Source organism: Sphaeramia orbicularis, chromosome 14 (assembly GCF_902148855.1).
Source record: "Sphaeramia orbicularis chromosome 14, fSphaOr1.1, whole genome shotgun sequence".
In the NCBI taxonomy this organism is placed as follows: Eukaryota; Metazoa; Chordata; class Actinopteri; order Kurtiformes; family Apogonidae; genus Sphaeramia; species Sphaeramia orbicularis.
Window position 1 is genome coordinate 24,200,145 of NC_043970.1, and position 22,067 is coordinate 24,222,211.

The 22,067-nt window shown below is 37.9% G+C and overlaps 1 protein-coding gene across 4 annotated transcripts in view; it reads left to right on the forward strand.

Moving 5' to 3' along the window:
- The window catches only part of LOC115433098 (roundabout homolog 2-like), a 102,389-nt gene that overhangs the window by 70,614 nt on the left and 9,708 nt on the right, over nucleotides 1-22,067 (forward strand). For all 4 annotated transcript variants that reach the window (XM_030154316.1, XM_030154315.1, XM_030154318.1 and 1 more), the window contains 10 exons: nucleotides 1,408-1,579; nucleotides 8,116-8,321; nucleotides 10,190-10,271; nucleotides 10,402-10,567; nucleotides 10,947-11,113; nucleotides 11,216-11,337; nucleotides 13,865-14,096; nucleotides 19,885-20,009; nucleotides 20,116-20,287; nucleotides 21,219-21,395. In XM_030154316.1, coding sequence (XP_030010176.1) covers nucleotides 1,408-1,579; nucleotides 8,116-8,321; nucleotides 10,190-10,271; nucleotides 10,402-10,567; nucleotides 10,947-11,113; nucleotides 11,216-11,337; nucleotides 13,865-14,096; nucleotides 19,885-20,009; nucleotides 20,116-20,287; nucleotides 21,219-21,395 — 1,621 coding nt within the window. The remainder of the gene's footprint in view (nucleotides 1-1,407; nucleotides 1,580-8,115; nucleotides 8,322-10,189; nucleotides 10,272-10,401; nucleotides 10,568-10,946; nucleotides 11,114-11,215; nucleotides 11,338-13,864; nucleotides 14,097-19,884; nucleotides 20,010-20,115; nucleotides 20,288-21,218; nucleotides 21,396-22,067) is intronic.

The following is a 22,067-nucleotide window of genomic DNA, read 5'->3' on the forward strand; positions in this document are numbered from 1 at the left end:
ACCTGGAATGAGATTGCTGATTCATGAAAAACCCACATGTCTGGATTAGAAAAAACACTAAGATCGACAAATTTAGCACAGTGTCTTTATTTATAGCGGTATATAAGACCATTTTCAGCCATGTTTTCCAGATCAAATGCACTGACACCTAGGTAGCATTTCATGTCCCAATTTTGGTCCTATTTTTGGCCCCAATATTTCATCAAAAATTCATTCATTTTGGGATGGCTCAGAGCAAGAGTATCATTTTATTTAGCATTTATCTGAGGTCATCAATAAGTACATCCTGGGGGGAAATTTGTCAACATTTCTCTTTAATTATTGGGTTTAAAAAAGCTGTCAAAGTGCCAGATACCAAAATGAACCCAGTTTCAAAGAAGCACCCAAATACCAGATAGGCAGCTGAAATAAACTACTGATTAATAAACGCTGACACTGAAATATAAGGGTACACATCCTATTTGGGTAAAAAAACCCAAAAAACTAGGCATACCATATTGAAATAATGAAGTGGTCATTTATCAGCAATCTACACTAGTATGACCGGCCAATTTAGTTTGTAAGAAACAATGTCACAAGCTACATTAGAGTCATTAGACATAATGAAAGCAGGCTAATGTCCTTTCCTGCCCATCAGCTTGTCTGCTTGAGGTGCAGAAATTGACTATGATGCTTCAATTTCATGACCGCAACTGCAGGTTATCACAGCAGGGTTATCACTTTAGGTGTTAACTGCCATTCAGTTCTAGTAGGAAGGAGACGCTGACCCACTTTGCTGACTGAATAGAAAATAATTACTGGAATGTGTGAGTTAATGAATGCACACAGCTGTGATTCTTGTAATGCTGATTGTATACAGATGTAAATTCATTGAGAAAATTGAAAGACAGTTAACTTTTCATTTCAGTTCGTTTGTATGAGTTACTGCTAAGGCTGGGTTATATATAGAATATATTCAATGCAGTGGCTGTTTTTCTCTGTAAGACGTTGTAAATGACTATCTTGTGAACGTTGATTAAAAATTTTCAGTTTTAGCATTTGATAGTCACTTCGGTGTTTCAATTATCTCATTCTTTCCTATGGTTGTCTCCCTTTCACATGCGTAAATTCATGTTCAACTATTGTACATTACTTTTTTTTTTTACAAATGTAGCTGAGAATATTCACTGTTTAGGTTCTGAAACTTAGCACCAAGAGATCTCAGTAGTATTAAAGTCATTCTGTCAGTCAGTCCAATAAAAGTATGAACGTTTACTACCCAGCTTTAATTGTTTATCACCATTCAAGCAAAACATATTGATCTAGGATTCATTTTCCATATCGCCCAGCCCTAGTTACCGTTATTGACACGAAAAAAGAGTGTCATGGCATTTTATTTATATTGGTTTCTATTTTCACTTCCCGTAGGATCTTCTGTTCCCCAACCAGCCGATACAGGGAGACAGCCGTGTGTCTGTATCTGTCAGTGGAGAGCTGACCATCTCATCTGTACAACGCTCTGATGCAGGTTATTACATCTGTCAGGCCCTCACTGTAGCAGGCAGCATCATGGCCAAGGCCCAGCTGGAGGTAGCAGACGGTGAGTCTGGATGTGCAAGTGATAGACTCAACCACTACTCAGGCACTGATTAAAATGTTTGTTTAATGTGAATACTCATTATAAAATCTACATCAGTGCAGCTGTGGAATTTAACAGCAGAATCATACTGTAATAATAGTGATTGTTATAGCATTGGAGCAACTGTTGAGACAGCAACTTAAATGCTGTCTCTGTACTTTGATTGGTACGCTATGAATCATGTGAAGTGAAAGGTCAAAAGGTTAACTCACTTTATTATAACCGTAGGGGCATTCGGTCTCTGCATTTGACCCATTCTAACACGCACAGCACCTAATATTAGCACTAGCACTTAGCACATCAGGAGCAGTGAGCTGCCACTGAAGGTGCTTTGGGACACTTTTCCAGTCACTGGCAGGTTAATTACCCTATGTATGTTATGTATAGTGGAGTAAACCAGTAGAGGCCTGCATGGAGAGAACATGCAAAAACAGAAAGGCCGACTGGGAATCAAACTGAAAACCTTCTACATGTTAGGTGGAAATGCTTGCATTACAATTTTTATATAGTCACAATTATTACACAACATTCCAACAGCCCAAAACACTCCCTCTGCAACTGAATTGAATTGAACTGAATTGAATTGAATTGAACTGAACTGAATTGAATTGAATGTGGCTGCAAATCAAGTAGCTGGGATAGGCCACAGCAACCCCTCCTCCCCTTTTTTTTTTCTTTATAAAGTTTATTTGATAAGGACAATGCAAATTACATAGTATAACTTCTGCCTGTTACAAACAAGCTGTAGTAACTGATGATTCACATATAGAGATTATAGCTATTGCTAGTTTCCATCTCCAGTCCGTAGTCAGACTTTTAGTACAGAAAAGAAAGAAAGAAAGAAAGAAAGAAAGTAAAGAAAAGAACATTTAAGGTTGCATAATAATAACGACATGAGATATATATATATATATATATATGAGTACATATATATATATATATATACTGTATATATGAGTACAACATATGTTAGATATTTACATCAAAGTTACATAAAATTACAGTTAAATCACAATTGTTAAAAATGCTCTCATCTCTGATTTTGCTTTAGCCAGCCTTTGACGCTTTTGTTAAACGTTTTTATATCTTGTGTTAATTTTATTTCTGTGGGTAGTGTGTTCCACATTTGAGAGTAACCCTAGTAACCCTAGTGAGGATAAAGTGGCTTCAGATAATGAATGAATGAATCGAATCTAATTCAATTCAGTTCAATTCAGTTTTATTTATAGACCCAATGTCACAAACCTATATTCACCGGAAGGGCTTTACAATCTACACCAAATACAACACCTTTGTTACACCCTGGATTTGAGTGAGGAAAAACTCCCAAAAAATGGCAAAAAGGAAGAGCCAAGGCAGAGGGATGCCTTGAGGATAGACAGATAATACAGGAAGTTGGATAAACAATGTATATAGAAACTGTATAGACATTATACACTCAGTGTTAATTCCAAGTCAGTTGTAACTACAGATACTTCAAACTCTGATAAATAATTAACAACTAATTCACAGTTAATCCAGAATATTTTAGGTTCCATGTTACAACATTTAATTTACTGTGGAGTATGCCAAGTTTTGCATCTGAAAAACACACACACACAAAAGCTTGCGGTGTTCTCCACTACAGTGAGCACATTTAATACATCAGAGGCTATTAGTCTGCCCACACTTACACTGAGAAGAGATGCATCAGTTTGTTTTAAAAGCCAGCCAACCGCAGTCATCCTTTTCATCATCACCTGACTGCGGTAAAGCTGAATGGTCTGAAAAGACTGGAACTGTTTGAAAAGTGCCATTTTTTTGATGGGAAGACACTTAACACTTTCTTTGACAAGTTTTAATGTTAGTATTAAGTGTTGAGCCATTGCCTGCTGCTGTCTATACCATCTTATTTCTTGGCTTTTTCTCCCACACATTATTAAATTAACATCTGTTGGAGTGTTTTTGGAGAGGAAATGCCTCCCCTACCCTCATGCAAAAGAGACGGATCAATATAAGAATGTCTGGTAAAAAGTATGAGGAATGGGATAAATGTTGTTAATCGATTGACATAAACTTTGATGGATAAAGAGTGAATGTGTTGCAAAGCAGTTTTTCGTAGTAGTGTTGACAGAAGAACTTCAATTTGAAACATCCATCCAGAGAGTGTTTCGGTGCAGTGGATCTACAGCTTCACCACAGTATAAACTCCATTAAATGCTTGTTAACAATTAATTGTAGATCATATTTACAGGGTGTCCCAAAAAATGTATACACACTTTAAATAATTATATAGTAGGTGTTTATTAAAATTAATTTAATTTTCAAAATGTAATAGAATTTACAAACATCATTTTATTGTTTTGTCATCACCTGTTCTCAAACTGACGTCCGTTCTGGTCCAGACACTGCTGACAACGCCAAGCAATGGAATCGCACACATTACGAAACAATTCCCTTGGTGTTTGCGTGCATTCACGTTCAATGGCTGCTCTCAATTCAGTGACTGTTGCAGGTTTCATAGTGTAGACTTTGTCTTTTAGGTATCCCCATAAGAAAAAGTCTGGTGGTGTGAGGTCTGGTGAACACGGAGGGGATTCAGTGAAACCCCTCTGTCCAATCCACCTGTTGTCGCAAGTTCCCCAGACCTCACACCACTAGACTTTTTTTATGGGGATACCTAAAAGACAAAGTCTATGCTTTGAGACCTGCAACAGTCACTGAACTGAGAGCAGCCATTGAACGTGAATGCGTGCAAATACCAAGGGAACTGTTTGGGGATGTGTGCGCTTCCATTGCTTGGCGTTGTCAGCAGTGTCTGGACCAGAGCGGACGTCAGTTTGAGAACAGGTGATGACTAAACAATAAAATGATGGTTGTAAATTCTACCACAGTACATTTTGAAAATTAAATGAATTTTACAAACACCTACTTTACAATTATTTAAAGTGTGTATACATTTTTTTGGGACACCTTGTATATCAGGGGTCTCAAACATGCAGCCCGGGGGCGAAATGCGGTCTGCCAAAGGTTCCAATCCGGCCCGTGGGATGAATTAGTAAAGTGCAAAAATTCCACAGTCAAGGCTGTGGAACTCATTTTAGTTCAGGTTCCATATACAGACCAATATAATCTACAGTAAAATAAGAATAGCATAATAACCTACAAAAAATGACTCCATATTTTCTTCTTGCTTTGATGTGAGAAAATAATCTTACATTATGCCTATAAATAATACAAACTTCAATTTTTTTTCCTTTGTTTTTGTGCAAAAAATAACATTAAATTATGGAAGTATTTACATTTACAAACTATCCTTTAACAATAAAATGCGAATAACCTGAACAATTATGAACAATCTGAAATGTCTAAAGAAAATTAAGCACAATTTTAACAATTTTTCTGCCTGTTACTCAGTGTTTAGTGTCTTTGTGGATCCGATCCATAATGCACATGTAGAAATAATAAGTTGAGGCATAATATTGTTAAAATTGCACTAAATTTTTAAAAGTTTTTTTTATTTAAATTTCAGTTTTTTCAAGTTTTTCACTTTTTTTTTTTGGATAGTTTATAAAAGTAAGTATTTTCATAATTTAATTGGGTTTTTTTGCACTAAAACAAAGACAACAATCTGGAGTTGTCATTATTTATAGCTTGTTATTGTTGTTATTTGACTCGTTCGGTCCACTACAGATCAAATTGGGCTGAATGTGGCCCTTGAAAGAAAATTAGTTTGAGACCCCTGCTGTATATGGAGATATAATAGCAGACAGTTCATCCTCAACAACAGCTGTGCCATCACAAGTAGTCCTGTTATTTACTTACTGTACACTGCTTCTACCAGTTGAACATGGTTTCTCTGCTATTCTGCTTGAGTTGCTGTGTTCCTCATTGTGCTGAAAGAAGTGTGATAAAAGATAAGGCAGGAGGAACCTGCTGTAAACACTTGTGCAAAAGGAGACAGACCTGATAACAGTGGAGAGCAGCAGTGAGGAAATTGGAAGCAGGGGATAGTTACAAGGCCGAGAGAGATTCAACACTCTTCAAATTACTGTTGCTGAGTACAGCGGCTGTTTTCTGGATGATATAACATGTTTTTAAAAGCTTTAAAAGAGATGTATTGTTGTTCTGCTTGGCATGTTAATTCGGAGTTTAGGTTTGTGTGTGTGTGTGGGGGGGGGGCGGGGGGGGCGGGTGATGCCAAGAGCGAGGAGGTGCAGTCATGAGTCAGACGAGAAAGGGAGAGAATAGGCATTAATGTGCTGAGAGGTGTTATAAAGAAGGTATGGTAATTAGCACCACGGGTGAAGCATCGTTAATCCTCACCTAGTAATTAAACCTCAAAGGTGTGATGCAGTGCCATGAGCGCACTGCCCTACTCTACAAAAGTCTCACAGAACAGTCACTTCCTCTCACAACAGATCTCTCAGATTGAGCCCTAACATCTTGGGTCTGCAATCACTAAAGCAATTACTGTAATCACAAATTAACACTTTCTGAAAAGGTCACGTATTTGTTTTTTTTGTTTTGTGTTTTTTTTTTTTTTTCACAAATCAGGAAAGATCATACTGATAAGAGAAGACAGGGGCATTGTTGTATTTTAATAAATCTGTCAGCATAATTGTAGGAATGTATTAACCCTTTAACAACAGCAGTCTCTCCAGCGCTCCATTTTTGCATTTTCCAGCAATTCAAATTACTGTAAGTCTTGAACGGTTTGCGCGATCCATAAAATTCATCGGAAAGCTTAGGAAATAGGAAAGCTTTCCCACACTCTATAACACTTTACGGCAGCAACATTCCATTTGATTGCAAGTACAGGGGTTGGACAAAATAATGGAAACACCTTCACCTCAAGATGATAATGCCCCAATCCATACAGCTAGAATTGTTAAAGAATGGCATGAGGAACATTCTAATGAAGTTGAGCATCTCATATGGCCGGCACAGTCCCCAGACCTCAACATTATTGAGCATTTATGGTCAGTTTTAGAGATTCAAGTAAGACGTCGATTTCCACCGCCATCGTCTCTAAAAGAGTTGGAGGGTATTCTAACTGAAGAATGGCTTAAAATTCCTTTGGAAACAATTCACAAGTTGTATGAATCAATACCTCGGAGAACTGAGGCTGTAATTGCCGCAAAAGGCGGACCTACACCATATTAAATTATATTTTGTTGATTTTTTAAGGTGTTTCCATTATTTTGTCCGACCCCTGTAGAAAGGAACTGTTTCAGAGACTTCCACACAGGCTAAAAAAAAAACACTTGGAGATAACAAAAATATGAAGCCGTAATATGGATACTGAATGTTCATGATCAATGTTTGAGCAGATGTAAAATAGTTGAAGAAAAAAAAAAAAAAAAAAAAAAGTTTAATTGTGGACATTTATACTTGTTTCTGATAATAAATATGCTAAAAACTTCAAGTCCATTTTTTTCTTTTATAATAAATCACACAGTTTTAAGCATTTATTTATAATAATGATAATTAATGGACAGATATCGAAAGTTAAGTTCTTCGTGAAAACAAAGGTGCAAAAGAACTGGCAAAAAAGACATTTTCTTTTATTTGCACAAAGTCTGTTTTATTGGTATTTATGCAGAAACTATATAATAATAATAATAATAATAATAATAATAATAATAATAATAATAATAATAATAATAATAATAATAATGGATTGGATTTATATAGCGCCTTTCTAGACACCCAAAGCGCTTTACATTATTGACCCATTATTCATTCACTCTCACATTCTCCCTCTGGTGGTGGTAAACTACATCTGTAGCCACAGCTGCACTGGGGCAGACTGACAGAAGCGTGGCTGCCATTTTGCGCCTACGGCCCCTCTGACCACCACCAAACATTCATACACCAGTGTGGGTGGAACTGGAGGCAAGGAGGGTGAAGTGTCTTGCCCAAGGGCACAACGGACTGACTAGGACAGAGCCGGATTCAAACCGCCAACCCTTTGGTTATTGGACGACCTGCTCTACAAACTGAGCCATGGCTGCCCCAAACTATACAGACATTGTGTTACAGACATGAATCAATACAAACAAGAACAGTCCCCACCCCCCGCTTCCCACCCATTTTCCAACAGAGCCCCACCCCTAACAAAACAAAACAAAACAAAACAAAAAAAACCACCAAAAAATGACTGTACCATTTAGTACACTGGCTTTAATTCTGCATACAACCACGTATATTGTATACATTGTAAAAGAGAAAGGGGATACTTTTTTGAAAATTATACATGCAAATAGAGGAAAAGTGGTCCTTATGAGTCCTAAATTCTCCATAATAAAGGGTCAGTCTGACAAAACATCAATATGGGTGACATCTAACAGCTCTATGTGCGTTACAAAAGGTTTCCATATATCATAGAAAAAAAGACATTTTCTGACACATTTTTTGCAAAGAAAACATGAAGACACCTAGGCGGCCTGTTATAATGGCAGTCTTAAAGGGGTTAAAAAATGTTTTAAAATTTGCTTTTTATCTGTTAACATTAGCCCTGAAGGACCGCCCACCACCCATAATCCGACAGGGGCCTTCTAACCAAACGCAAGGGCTTGGAGGTGTGACCCTACTTCGGTGTCAAGCATCAGGGGACCCAGAGCCTACAGTAACCTGGAGAAAAAATGGGGCCAGTCTGCTTGGAAAGGATCCACGGTTTTCACTCCTGGAACATGGCAGCCTCCAGATTCAAAATACCAAGGTGGGTCAGCAAACACTAAGGACGCATACACACCAGTATCAGTTTGCACTTTCATTATGAAGACTAGCTATTTAGTTTTGGCAGATTTTTTGTTTTAATAATTCTGGGTTATTCTTTGCTTGTATTTCTAGGGTTAGAATAATGTTACACTTACAAAGTAGTTGCTCAGATCTGTGAATACTATACTGTATAAAACAATATCACTCAAATGCACTGTGTGGAGAAGAAAAAAGTAGCCTGACAATCAGAAAGGTTGTAAACAATCCATGAATTTAGCCAGGTTAGCTAAATCACTTTTGTGTCACTTTGCTTTAACCATTTACAGTTTTATTATGTTTTTTTTTTTTTTTTGGTTTCATTCATTTCATGTACCTCTGTACTGATGTATTTCCAAATCTTACCCCTTAAACTGATGTGTGCGGTGTACAACCATGTTATTATTATTATTGATAGAAATGGCAACCATGACATCCAGAAAACAACAACTGCTTCTTAAAAAAATACAAAAAAAAAATAGTGGTTTGGATGCTGAAAACAAACATCCTTTCGATGGAACGGACAGTATCTTTGACCAACATTCCCTTGGATTTTTCAGCTTTGTTGTAAATTGCTACTTTAAATTGTAGTTTATTATAAAAGTGTACTTCAGAATTGCTTACCTCTATTCATTTAAATCACCCCTAAAGTGTACTATATTCATTCATTTAATCATACTTTATACACATTAACATTCCTATAATGTTCACATCTACTTAGCACTGACAGCTTACACATTATATCATCATGGTACAGTTAAACTAACTTTATTGACGCTGCATTATAATGTCTAGTCATTTGGAAGGACTTCAGTATGTTTCATTATTTTGATTGCCTCCACACCTTTCAATCTGTTGGCAATAAAACAGCACCTATACAATAGTGCACCTACACAGATTTGTGTTTAAGTTCTGTTTGTGCATCCTTCTGTTAAAAAGGACAGAAAAATGTTCTTATTTGCCAGCTGATGTCAGCTGAGTGTAATTCAAATGGACAAGTGCAGTCAGGTTGCTTTTAAAAGATGAATAGAGAGTATTGATTTTTATAAGTCGTTAAATGCTGCTATTTAGTCGGAATCTCCGAGGCAGCAGTTAGACTCAAGGACTCAAGGACAAGAACCGGTAAGAGGAGACTACAGGGGGAATATAATGGAGGAAGTGTAATATACAGTGTCCTGTCACGGTGTCAAAGAGCTTCCTCCGTGTCACTCTCCCTTCTTCTTCTCTCTCCTGAGAGATAACACAGTTGTCAGAGCCTCCTAAGGCACTACCAATATAAAATAGATTGTCATATCGCTTATATCCTGTGTCAGCACTGATGATGATAATGTTGATGGCTCCGAGAACAGGGGCTGACTATTACTGGATGAAATCAATTAAGAAAATTAATGTTAGCTCTTACTGGGCTCTTTCTTCATTGGCTAGTGTTAAAGTTTCCTCTCATCCACTCTCTGGCTTTTCTCGAGCCAAATGCAGGCCAGTGGAGGTTAATGCATTTTTACTGTTCTACTAGCTGCAAACCTCTTTCAAAAGCCCAGCCTGACGTAAGAGCTTGTAGAATCCACCTGGGATCAGAGTTACAAAAGCTGTTGGATTCTGTCGAATACTGCAACAGAGCACAGCTTGAAGGCTGCATTATTTGTGATTTGAATAGATAAATGGGAAAATGTTTAATAAAAAAAAAATGTATAATTTAACTGTTTTTAGAGGTTTTCACAGCTGGATTTTAACGATCACTACTGTATATCCCCAAAATCATGCTGTTTTCTTACTTCAGACTGGCTAAGACCTAGTTTATACATTAATAATAACGTCATAATTTGCTTCCTATAGCTGTCTGACTCCGGGTTGTACACCTGTGTTGCTACGAGCTCCAGCGGAGAAACATCATGGAGCGCTTACTTGGATGTCAGAGGTTTGTCTCAGTAGAAATTAGAAATATTTCTAACAAGCAAATTATTCATTGTTTAATATACTTATCATTTGCTTTATATACATCAGACTTATTGGTATTTATTTTCTATTTAACCCTCCTCTCTCATCAGAATCGACCGATCTCATAGATTTCATGTCTCACAATGCCACGGCACTCCCCGGCCCGCCCTCTAAGCCAGAGGTCACTGATGTTACCAAGAGCAGTATCTCATTGTCATGGGAACCAGGGCCAGAGGCGGGCTCCCCCGTGTCCTCCTATGTCATCGAGGCCTTTGGGTATGTCTCTGACCTATGGCCTCAAGCTATGCTTAGTGACCCCGAACTTTCATGACAGAAACAGAAGTGAGTGTTTGTGTGGGCATTCAAGCAAGCTGGAATGCTCTGGATGGCTTTAATAATTCATTTTGGACAGTAAAACATGGACTGTATAAAAAGGTGGATGACAAGTGCTCTCTAAGCGAAAATAACGCCTCAGTGGCTGGTTGCTTTATCAATATCTGACTCATAAAAAATGTGTTTCTATATCGTCATCTTTATTGAAGTTTTATTATCTTTACGAGTACACAGTGAAAACAGTGGAACCACTCTAATTTAGGTTTTTACTGCATTAATCAAAGGTTTTTCTTTTTTTTTTTTTTTTTTTATCTTTCTGCAGTCAGTCTGTGAGTAACAGCTGGCAAACAGTGGTGGACCATGTGAAAACCACAGAGTTTACAGTCAGAGATCTGAGACCGAATACTGTCTACCTGTTCATCATCAGGGCCGTTAATGCTCAGGGGCTTGGAGACCCCAGCCCTATGTCTGAGCCTGTCCGAACACAAGGTAGAGAAAAGAAGACAAATTGTTTCTCAATAATAAGCACACTTTTTTTTTTTTTTTTTCTACTCTACATGCCAGCTTTGTTTTTTTATCTCTCTCTTTCAGACATTAGTCCCACAGCACAGGGAGTGGACCATCGTCGGGTGCAGAAAGAGTTGGGGGATGTTGTGGTCAGCATGCACAACCCTGTGGTCCTTAGTTCCACATCAGTGCAAGTCACATGGACTGTGAGTATATAAAGCATTTTTTTTTTTTTTTTTTTTTTAGAATTCCTGCCCCTTTTTTGTCTTTGTTTTCCGTACTGTGTTTTTGAGAGCAGAAAAACAAATCTTGTCTAAGCTTGTTTGAGAACTTTATACTTGGCGTGTCACTCTGTTTTGGATTAGTTGGCACACACCTGGTGTAGACACTGCAGCATGGCTACACATTCATAGTTTGAACAGCTGGTGCTAAATCAATTTAGAATGGTTTGGGGTGATGCAGGAATTAAGACTTATGTTTCTGTTCAGGACAAATACATCACCATTAGGCTCTACATGTGTCACTTCTGGAGGCAGTTTGCAGTCAGTCCTTTATCTGGGAAATGTTATTTCTGTCTGTTGGCAAGGTGTCCCCGCTGTCTGCCGCTCTGGGTTAATGACACACCTAGGATATGTGTATACTAGTCTGTTATTTCATGCTTGTCAGTAGGACATCCGTGTACGCTAATTCCACTTTCAGACTGTCACAGAATGTCATAGAATAAACCTGTGTTTGTAGTTAATCTGAAAGGGTAACCGTGCCTTATTCTACCTGGCTCCATTTGCAGGTAGAACACTCATTCATTGTCCCGCTTCGAGAGCCAAGTTTCCGTATTAAAGTAAAACATGTGCATTTCTGGATTAGAATGTGATTTTCAAAAGGTCTTTGTTGCCCTGTGGATGTCCTGTGGCTGCAGGATTTTTCATTTTCCCATTAATTTCATATGGGCAGTTATATACACAGCTAAATGTCAGGTGAAAATGCATTAATTAATTTGAAACTCACATTTAATTTTAACAAATACTATGCTTTGTACATAGAAAAGCAATCTGCTCTTTGGTGATGAATGTGAAATGAGAATGCACCACTAAAAAGAAAGCCCTTAACTCTTGCGTTTGCTTCACACACGCTTCTACTTCTACTGTACTCTCATTCAAACAGAAGAATGGATCTATGGACACACACAAAAACACTCAATGACACTGCCCATATTCTTCTACATAATGACGACAGTTCAATTATAGATACAGCATAACATAAAGACCAGCTGTTGTCTTTTCATTACTCTGCCTTGTCATTGTTATGGTTATTGCCAAAGAAATGTCTCATGATGAGGTGCATCATTGTGAAAAAAAATATATTTCTCTTTTGTTAAGTGTATTCTAAGTGAACAAAAGAAATGCGAGAACTTACTGATAGCCATGCGCTCTTTAGATATTGTAGCACATAATTAAAACTCAGAAATTACCTTAGTGAAATTCATTTACTATACCATTAGACTGGAGTTTGCAAAGCGAGCATGTGCTATTACTCATCAAGTCATATAACACACAATTAAACCTGCCAGATGTTACAAAGTAAAAGTGATTCAGTTTGTTTAAGAGCTTTGCTGAGGGTTGCTCAGGGTTTCATGCCTACAGATGTATCGAGTGTAGAGTAGGTGTGTTGGTGATGAGATTCATGTCTTGCCTTTTCCTTCTTTATAATCATGCAGTTAAACATTATATGTATAAATAAATAAACAAAAATCGGATGTAATATTTTCAGCACTGTGGAAAGCTCTCTTCATTACAGAGATATATCAATTCAGCGAATGAAAAAATGACAAAACATGATAATATCCTGGTTTCACCAAATTGTAGATTTGTGAAGACCCAATTCAAACACATCCTTGGAAATTACAGACTATTCTAAGATTTTAGATGAAAGAACATTTGGTAATGTGCATCTTCTACTATATTACACAATGAAAATTGTATAATATATGACAGGTCCTGAGTTTAATCATGCATTTCTAGTAGAAAATCTAAGAACAGAAAGTTTTGAAGATTTTAATCAAACATTATTTTCCCACATTGTAAGGTCCTAAAAGTATTGAGTCTACTGTAGAGTAGCTCTAAAGCTGTCTACTGAAATAAATTCACAACTAAAGCCACATAAATTATAGTGTAAGTAATGAATTAAGACAAAAGTTGGAACAACATTTTGTGTTTATAAGGCTTTTAGATTCACAAATCATTTTGTTAATGACATGCAGAGGGAGTCTACAAAGAGAGAGAGTGTTTAATAGTAAGAGAAAGGCAGAGGGAGAGAAAGGAAAAAGATTCATCATAATACAGTTGGATTGGTCTGATCATAAACAGCCACTTCATATCACACATAAAAGCTTTTTCTTGCTTCTGCCTCTGTTAAGATACCATTAGTATGAGTTGTATTTGTTACATATTTTAGTATTCCCCTGAAATACAGCAGCAAAAATATTTCCTGCCTATTCTGATCCAATATTTTGAACTCAAATCATGCTGAAGTTGCCAGTCTCCCATTTAGATGAGATGAATACTCTTGAAGCATTTTAATGTTATTATTTGCATCATCTTTGCTTCTAATTAAATAATAGGTTTAACTAAGCATGCAGGAGATGAATGGTGATTTAGAACTATGGATGTACAACATCTTCTGTATCGTTACTATACATTATGTCTTCATCTAACTCTGTTTTTCACATCCTTTCAGGTGGAGAATCCCTCCCAGTTTATTCAAGGCTACCGTGTTCTGTACCGGCAGACATCAGGACTGCCCTCCCCAGGGCCATGGCAGATACAAGACTTGAAGGTCGCCTCAGAGAGAGACATAACTCTCTCTGGTCTGAAGAAAGGCATCGTCTATGAGATTAAAGTGCGCCCATACTTCAATGAGTTCCAGGGTGCAGACAGTGAATCCATGACTGCTCGCACCATGGAAGAAGGTAAGCAACAAATTACTGCGCATTTCTTAAAAAAAATCAATTTCTCAGCCTAGTTTGTGCTGCAAGACTGGCAAGATTTAGTAACCCACAGATCAGATGCAGAAGTTCTCGTGTAAGTGATGTTACCTACTTTTATATTTAGTTGCCTCTAGTAATGGCTTCATGGCTAGATGCTAACAGATAATGGCGTTTCAAGTACACCCACCCACCCACACATGCACACTGCTGCAGTGCCATGTCCCCTGTGTGTGAGAACAGGTCTCCCAGACTGCGCGGTAGGGGTCTGTGACAGGCCTGGGCCTTCGTGGGTTGGTGGGTAGAGGGGGGAGGGGAAGAACTGTCTCTTTTGACATCAACTGAACTCTCTCCCCGCTCCTTTGTGTACCCCGACTGCCATGTCCCCGTCACACACCAGGCAGACCTGCATGATGTGATCGTGCTCTACTCACCTACAAACATGCACAGTCTCAATCTCCAATAAAATGTTTGTTTGATAAGAGACGAAGCACATGAACATGAGCATCTATGTGTCCATCATGTAAATGCATCAGATTTATATTGGGTTATAGGTTATAGGTAGGCTACACAGGGTCATATTTCATTTGCAGTATCTGCCATAAATATCTATTTTTGTCTTTTTGTTATAGACACAAATAGACTAGCTGCAGATTCTTTTTAAGTTTTTTAAAATATGGCTTCGATGACAGTAAAAAAAATGTTTAAAGTATTTCTATGACACAGTAAAGGGACACTTCAGGGAAGTATCACAACACACATCTTATCTCAAGCACAAAGAGAAAGACAACTCACCACACTGGGGTCCAATTATAATGGCCATACAGGATCATTGGAGGTCTTTTTGGATGGGGGTGCATGCTCTCATTACATGGAATCCTGGAAATAAGCCTTCGTGGTACAAAAATAATTGGTTTGATCTACCAGTACTCCAGGGTGTGGAAATGTGCTGCACTGCAGAATTTAGAAGAAAAAAAACAACATTTGCTCTCCATCAAAGTCCGTTTGTGAATGGTGAAAACACAGCAAAGGCTGTCTCTGGGGTGTCAGAGGTCAAAACAACTGATGTCTTTCACTGCGTGCTGCAATGGATGGGTGAGGAGCGAGGGTCGAGTATGTTGATTAATGGCCCTCACAACTCTGTAAGGGTTTGTCTGTGATAGCAATGTGACCACAAGCAGACGGCTCTGTGATGCCAGTATCAACCATAGGATATTATGCAAGCTTTTTTTCCAGTGCTCAAATCAAACAAAACGTGTTGCAGTTCAAGGAGATTCAAACGACAGCGGTGCTTTCAAGTCCCAGACAAGAGGAGGAGATGTTGAGATTAAGTTATGATGCTACAGTATCACGAGATGTTAAAATGAAGTCATCCTGTTTAATTGGACATTTGTGAGTAAAAATAGAGTATAAAACACCACAGACCTTGGGAGGAAAAATGATGGTAAATTATCTGTCATTGGTATCAGTAGTAGTGATATTATCAAGAACACACTCCAAACTCTTCTAACGTAGTGACCATTTGTTGTAATGTTATCCTGAGTCATTACGGGTAGTGTAGTCATTACTCATCCTCCGGGATGGCTTTACATATGGAAATTGCAGAAGTACGCTTAATGGTTCCTGTCTTCTCCTAATGTAAGCCTTTAACTGACTGGACAAGCCCCATCAGTCTGCTGAAACAGCACCACTGAAATGAAAGCTGGAATATACTTGCCTCTTATAACATGCAGTTGCATTAGATGTATAGATATATTGTTGTTCTTTATTTTTCCAGTCTCCATGTATATCAAGTCACCAGTTTTCATATTGTATGCTAAATGTGCATTAGGAAGCATACAACTATAAGAACAAAGAGTTGGTAACCCCAGATTTAATGAGTATAGGCATTACAGCAGCTCTACCATGGTGTAGCCTATACATAACAGGTTAGTAAGTACTTAAATGTGCTTAAAATCACAATTTTAGTTCATTCTGTGTTAAAATTAATACTCATCTGATGTTTAAATGAGAATGACCACTGAAGTGTCACAATAACACCATAATAGTTATATATGAACTGTTTTAAATAGTGTAAGTAGTCATTTATATATAACTACTATGGTGATAATTTGAATATCTTTAAGGTTAAAATTAGCTGTATAGGTGTTTTTTTTTTTGTTTGTTTGTTTTTTATGGAAGCAACTGTTGAAGTGTTAAAATTCACACAAAGGAGATATATTTCAATTGTGTAGTTTGAATTGTACAGAGAGAGTGCTATTTTGGGCCATTGCCATTGTTTTGCCAATCACTAATCAATATAAAAAGTGTTTGTGGTGATACTTTAGAGCCTCTAGAGTCTTTAGTATTTAGTTTGCTTTAACCTGTGAGAGTTTATTGCTAGTGCTGTAAAATCATGCAGTTGGATTTCAAATGGGTTCTAATGCCTGACCATGTGGTGAGTTTGCTTCTGAGTGGGTGTGTTGGAGAAAAGTATATTAGAATCAGAATCTGATTTATTACTATTGTTTAAAAATCTGATTTAAAAACAACGAAATGCTGGTTAGCAATTTCAATAAAGTGCAGCAGAGTAAAAAATATAATTAATATGAAATTAAAATGTGTATATGTACAAATTTACACATGTGCATATTATGTACAGTGCAAATAAGGCACATGATATATGCAGCAGTGCAATGAAACAGAAGAGACTGATCATAATGGTGGGGGTGGCAGAGATAGAGGTAGGGGTGTGAGTAGAGTGTCAGTAGAGAGGTTGGGAGTAGAATAGAGCAGATATGTCCTGTTTCTGTAATTGTAAAGGAGCCAGTCATCCCTACTGCAGTGTTTTTCAACCTTGGGGTCGGGACCCCACTGGGGTCGCCTGGAATTTAAATGGGGTCACCTGAAATTTCTAGTAATTGATTTAAAAAAAAAAAAAGACTAATAAAAAATATATGGTGAGTTTAGAGAGAATCACAATACATAGACATGACAAACTGTGAAGCTGAAACTGAAGCACTGTGGTACTGTTTATCTTTCAAATGTTCATTGTGGTCGGTTTCAGATGCTGCAGCTCTTCATAATTCATATTTTGCATTAGTGTTTGTTCAGTATTTATTTCCAGCCTTGTAAATCCAAGCTGGACTGACTGTACATATCCTGACCAAGGAAATCAAATTCTCACTTTGGTGCAGTAATCTACACCTGGATTTACTGCCTCTGTCCATAATAATATACATTATATAGACTAAATGTTGTCTAAAATTAACTTTTATTTGCAACATAGTATAGCAAACTATTACATGATCAGAAACAAATTCATTTTAGCAAAAAAAAAAAAAGTCTCTGTTTTGAATGTCTGGGGTTGGCAGAAATTTGTGATGTTAAAATGGGGTCACGAGCCAAAAAAAGGTTGGGAACCACTGCCCTACTGTTATATCTTTGAGTTAACCTGGTCTTTATGTTGACCACTGGTGGCACTCTGGGAATCCAATATAGCATTCAGGACGGTGTTGGTATTTTATTGCACTCTGTAACACTGTCAAATGATCAGATAAACATTACCAAACTTGGGTTCACTCCTAGAGCTAACTTAATATAACTAGTTTTTCATCATTAGGGAGCTAAACTGGCTTGGTTGTCATCAACAGAGAGCTAAGCTAAAATGGTTTCCATCAATGGGGAGATAATCCAGCAACTTTTCTTTTCCTCAGTGCTGAGAACATTGTTCTATGTTTACATATACAAAGACATCATCACCAACCCTGCAGCTTACTTTATTTATGTTGTTAAAACATTGCTAATTTAAGAGGATAGTAAATAATACACTGAATGTGAAACTGCACTATAAACACAACATAAAAAATATCTGTGTTATTGTGAGACAGACTTTTGCTAATGTATAAAATTTCCTACCACAGCCTGACATCTTCCATGACACGCCCCCTTGGGACGATCCCATGTGTTAAGATCAGGTGTGGCATTAGCTCCTCCCACATAGCTCCACCCTCTTGCGAGCAGTGCAGGGGTGTTAAAGCAACACTAAAATTAACACCCATCAAATCAACACTGGAAAATGAACAGAGCTGGTTTTGCTGTGTGTGAGTGTGTGCGTGTGTTTGAATTATACATTGTTTTGAAAAAGTATACACTCACTGCTTTTATTCTGGTGTTTTTGGTAGAAAATCCACATCTTCATGTCGATGCATCTGTGAACAAATATCTAAGTCTGAATATAGTTGTTTGTCTTCTAAATAGTTTTGTGTCGATGGTTTTTTTTCCCCTGGAAACTAAATAGAAAGAAATCATGTTTTTTTTTTTTTTTTTAATAAGTGATTTTCTGTCAGCGGTCCTCAGTATATTGTCACAATAAATCAGGGCAAATGGGTTTAATGCAAATCTTTTTATGCAGTCAATACAGATTGCATGCCTGAATATAGATGCCCCCTAACTGGGTTGCTTCAATTTGTGAAATTTAATAAAACCTGGAAATTGTTTACTAACATGCCATGTCTGTTTAGAGCTTCACTTTGAGTCCTAGGTAAGGTTATTTTAGCAAATCCTTTTTCTGCTATAACCACAAAAAATCATTAGAGCTGTTGAGACTGCTTAAACATGTTTTTTTCCTTCTAGTTTTGTTTGGCTTCAATTTTAAATTTATCAGCAGAGTCTCTGTCTTCATGGCTTGCTGTCGCCCCAGTGAGATTGTATGCACATGTTCAATGAATCTCTCTCCAGCCATTTACAAAACCAAGCCCATCTGGAGATTTCAAGTCACAACAACCATGTTGCTGTCTGGCCAAGTAGCAAACAAGACAGTTGTATCATGGCCCACCTGCCTTGGCTTCTTTGTACTGCTCTGGAGTTCACTGCTTTACTTACATGAACTGCTGTAGATGGCGTTATTATTCTGCATCCCTTTAATTGGGTTCAGAGTAGTTAATTCATCCACTCAGTCAGAACATAATGATAGTTTTAATGGGAATAGTGAGAAAGTGTTTGCTCGGAATGGTTTTGTAGTCCACTCAGTGAGAGATGATGATTCTCTCAGTAGCATCGACATGTTGTTCGCCTCCTGCTGCCTGCAGTCTTTTTAAATCTCTGATGTGTCCGCGAAGGTTATCAGGCCAGTTTGGTACATTAAAAAATACCCATTAGAGGGAGAGCTGGAATTTTGTGTTATGAGCACAGAAACACAGTTTTGTTGAAAAACCATCTCAGAATCCTCATTACAGGAGGAGAATATTGTCCATTTTCATTCAGATAAGATATGCAGAATTGAATATTGCTTCTTTGGAAGCATTTACTTGTGGTCATAATGGTAGTAATTCATTACAGAGGTGATATTGGTTATTTCTTATTTGGAACATTCCCATCTAGACTTGCTGGTCTAGTCTGTTTGGAATGGCTATCACTGGTGCAATTAGTAAAGTACAACTTGGACGTCAGACGCTTCATCTGTGTAACTTGAAATGCCAGTAATATAATAGAATCTCTAAATGACAATATAAATGGAAGATTTCCACATTTTCAGTTTCTGCTGCACCCCATCTAGGCAAAATATCTTACCAGAAAGAGATGAGATGAAGTGCTCTAGTAACCATCTGTCTTGCTGGCTAAGGAAATACATTGTTTTATTGCTCACTATAAAAATATGAATCTAGGTATTGCATGAATTCAATTTTTCATTAAAGTTAAAAACTTAAACTCCTCTTTTTATTTCAAGTGATATTCTGTGATGTTTCTTTTGTTTCTATAATATTTTCATCTATCCCATCCTCTAACTCATCAGCTCCCAGTGCACCTCCCCAGCAAGTGGTAGTATTGACAGTAGGAAACCACAACAGTACATCCATCAGCGTGTCATGGGACCCTCCTCCCTCAGACCAACAGAACGGCATCATCCAAGAGTACAAGGTATGATCAAGCTCTGCAGCCGATACACTATACCACACTGCATATTTTAGTGATATCCTGTCTAACCTCACAGTGAATTCTGTCTGGTCCTGTCTGTCTGTGTCAGATCTGGTGTTTGGCCAATGAAACCCGCTTTCATGTCAATAAAACTGTGGATGCAACCATCCGTTCAGTTGTTGTCGGGGGTCTGCAGGCTGGAGTGCAGTACCATGTGGAGGTAGCTGCAGGCACAAGCGCAGGGGTGGGGGTCAAGAGCAAACCCCAGCTCATCATCTTGGGTAATCCACTCATACACACACACAAGCGCACACAGAATCACCCACCAAACCTAGAGTCAAATGAAATGACCCAGTAATGGGGTCCTAGGCCTCCATCACAGAACGGGGGGTCTAGAAAAATGATTTATCAATTTATCGTACTTGAAGAAAGAAGATTGCGCATTACAAGGCAGACGTCTACTGAGAAATCAATGGCCGTTCATTAAGTGTAGTGTCTGGTAACACTGCGCCAAGTACTGTTAGCCATATCAATAATCCTCCTCAATATGTGAGCAGCTGGCACTAACAAAGTAGACAGTGTTTTTGTTGGAGCTTATCAGCCTATCACATCTTATCAAACACCTAAAGGATGCTCAGATCATATAAGCCCAGAATCAATATCTCAGTCCGGGCCAGCTGCTCTTCATCTGTGACTTTTGACTGATATTTAATAACACCCTTAACACACAGAGAAAGGGAAACACAGGCCTGTGGACTGAAGCTTAATGATGAGGGGGGGGGTTTCCTGCTGGAGACTGTGAATCTAATTTCACAGCACAGTAGCCGCAACAGAAAATCAAACTCTGTCAGACCTGCTCTGTCAATCTTGTGTCTTGCAGCTCAAGTTGATAAGTGCACTGCTGAATTGATTAACTCTTCCTACATATTGGATGCACTGATGCCTTTTTTTTTGTTTAGCCACTATTGTCCAGCATTTTTTTTTTTGCTTTATATATATATATTATATATATATATATATATATATATATATATATATATATATATATATATATATATATATATACATATATATTCTCATTGTCAGCTGTTCCTGTAGTCTATGAACTTTTTTTTGACCTAGACCCTGTTCCATGCACAATAATGGTTATAAAGTCACAGAGATTTGCTGCTTGTGTGTTCATGTTTTTGTATTTGTCTGTGGTGCTCCCAGGTGCAGAATTACGGGACGTAATGACGGGATCAGAGGGCAACAATAGCATTTCAGATGTAGTGAAGCAGCCAGCCTTTATTGCTGGACTGGGAGGGGCTTGCTGGATTGTCCTTATGGGCTTCAGTGCCTGGCTGTACTGGAGGAGAAAAAAGAGGAAGGGACTCAGCAACTATGCAGGTAAAAATCAATTTACATGGTTATGCATCAACACAGAATCTCAAAGCACAATAGGTCCCCCTCTCCAATGAAAACTGATGTCATCATGGATGTGACTCCATTTGAGCTGGCTAAAATGCAGAACAAAGGAAATATATTCAGCACAGACGGAAATAGGCCCTATTTACTTTAATTCACTGTGCACTGATGTGCATCAACTGTGCTGGGTTCCATCAGCACTGCACCTCACCACTCAAATACATTCAAGCGGGATAATTTAACATCCCCTTCCATTATTGGACCATGGCTGGTGTTGTTTGCACATTAACGTGAGGCACGTGTATGTTTAGGTATGATTTTTTTATTCCTCTGTGAGTCGAGCATATAGCTTTATGCCATTAGCATAATGTGGATTGCACCTTTCATTGTAGTGACTTGGGAGGAAACTGCAGTGATTTGATGGAGTGCCGCTTCTCTGATCCCTTCTCTTGCAGAGTTGAATTCAAAACACCCCATTTACACACACAATTTTTATTTCTTTATATGTATTCACATGAGAAAAAATCATCACATCAGTATTATTTGTGAAAATATCCATTTTAGAATACATTTCAGCAGCTGCAGTGTATTTGGGAATACTGGTGCAAAATCATCAATCAAAATACAGATGCCCCAGGGCAGAAATGTCAGAAA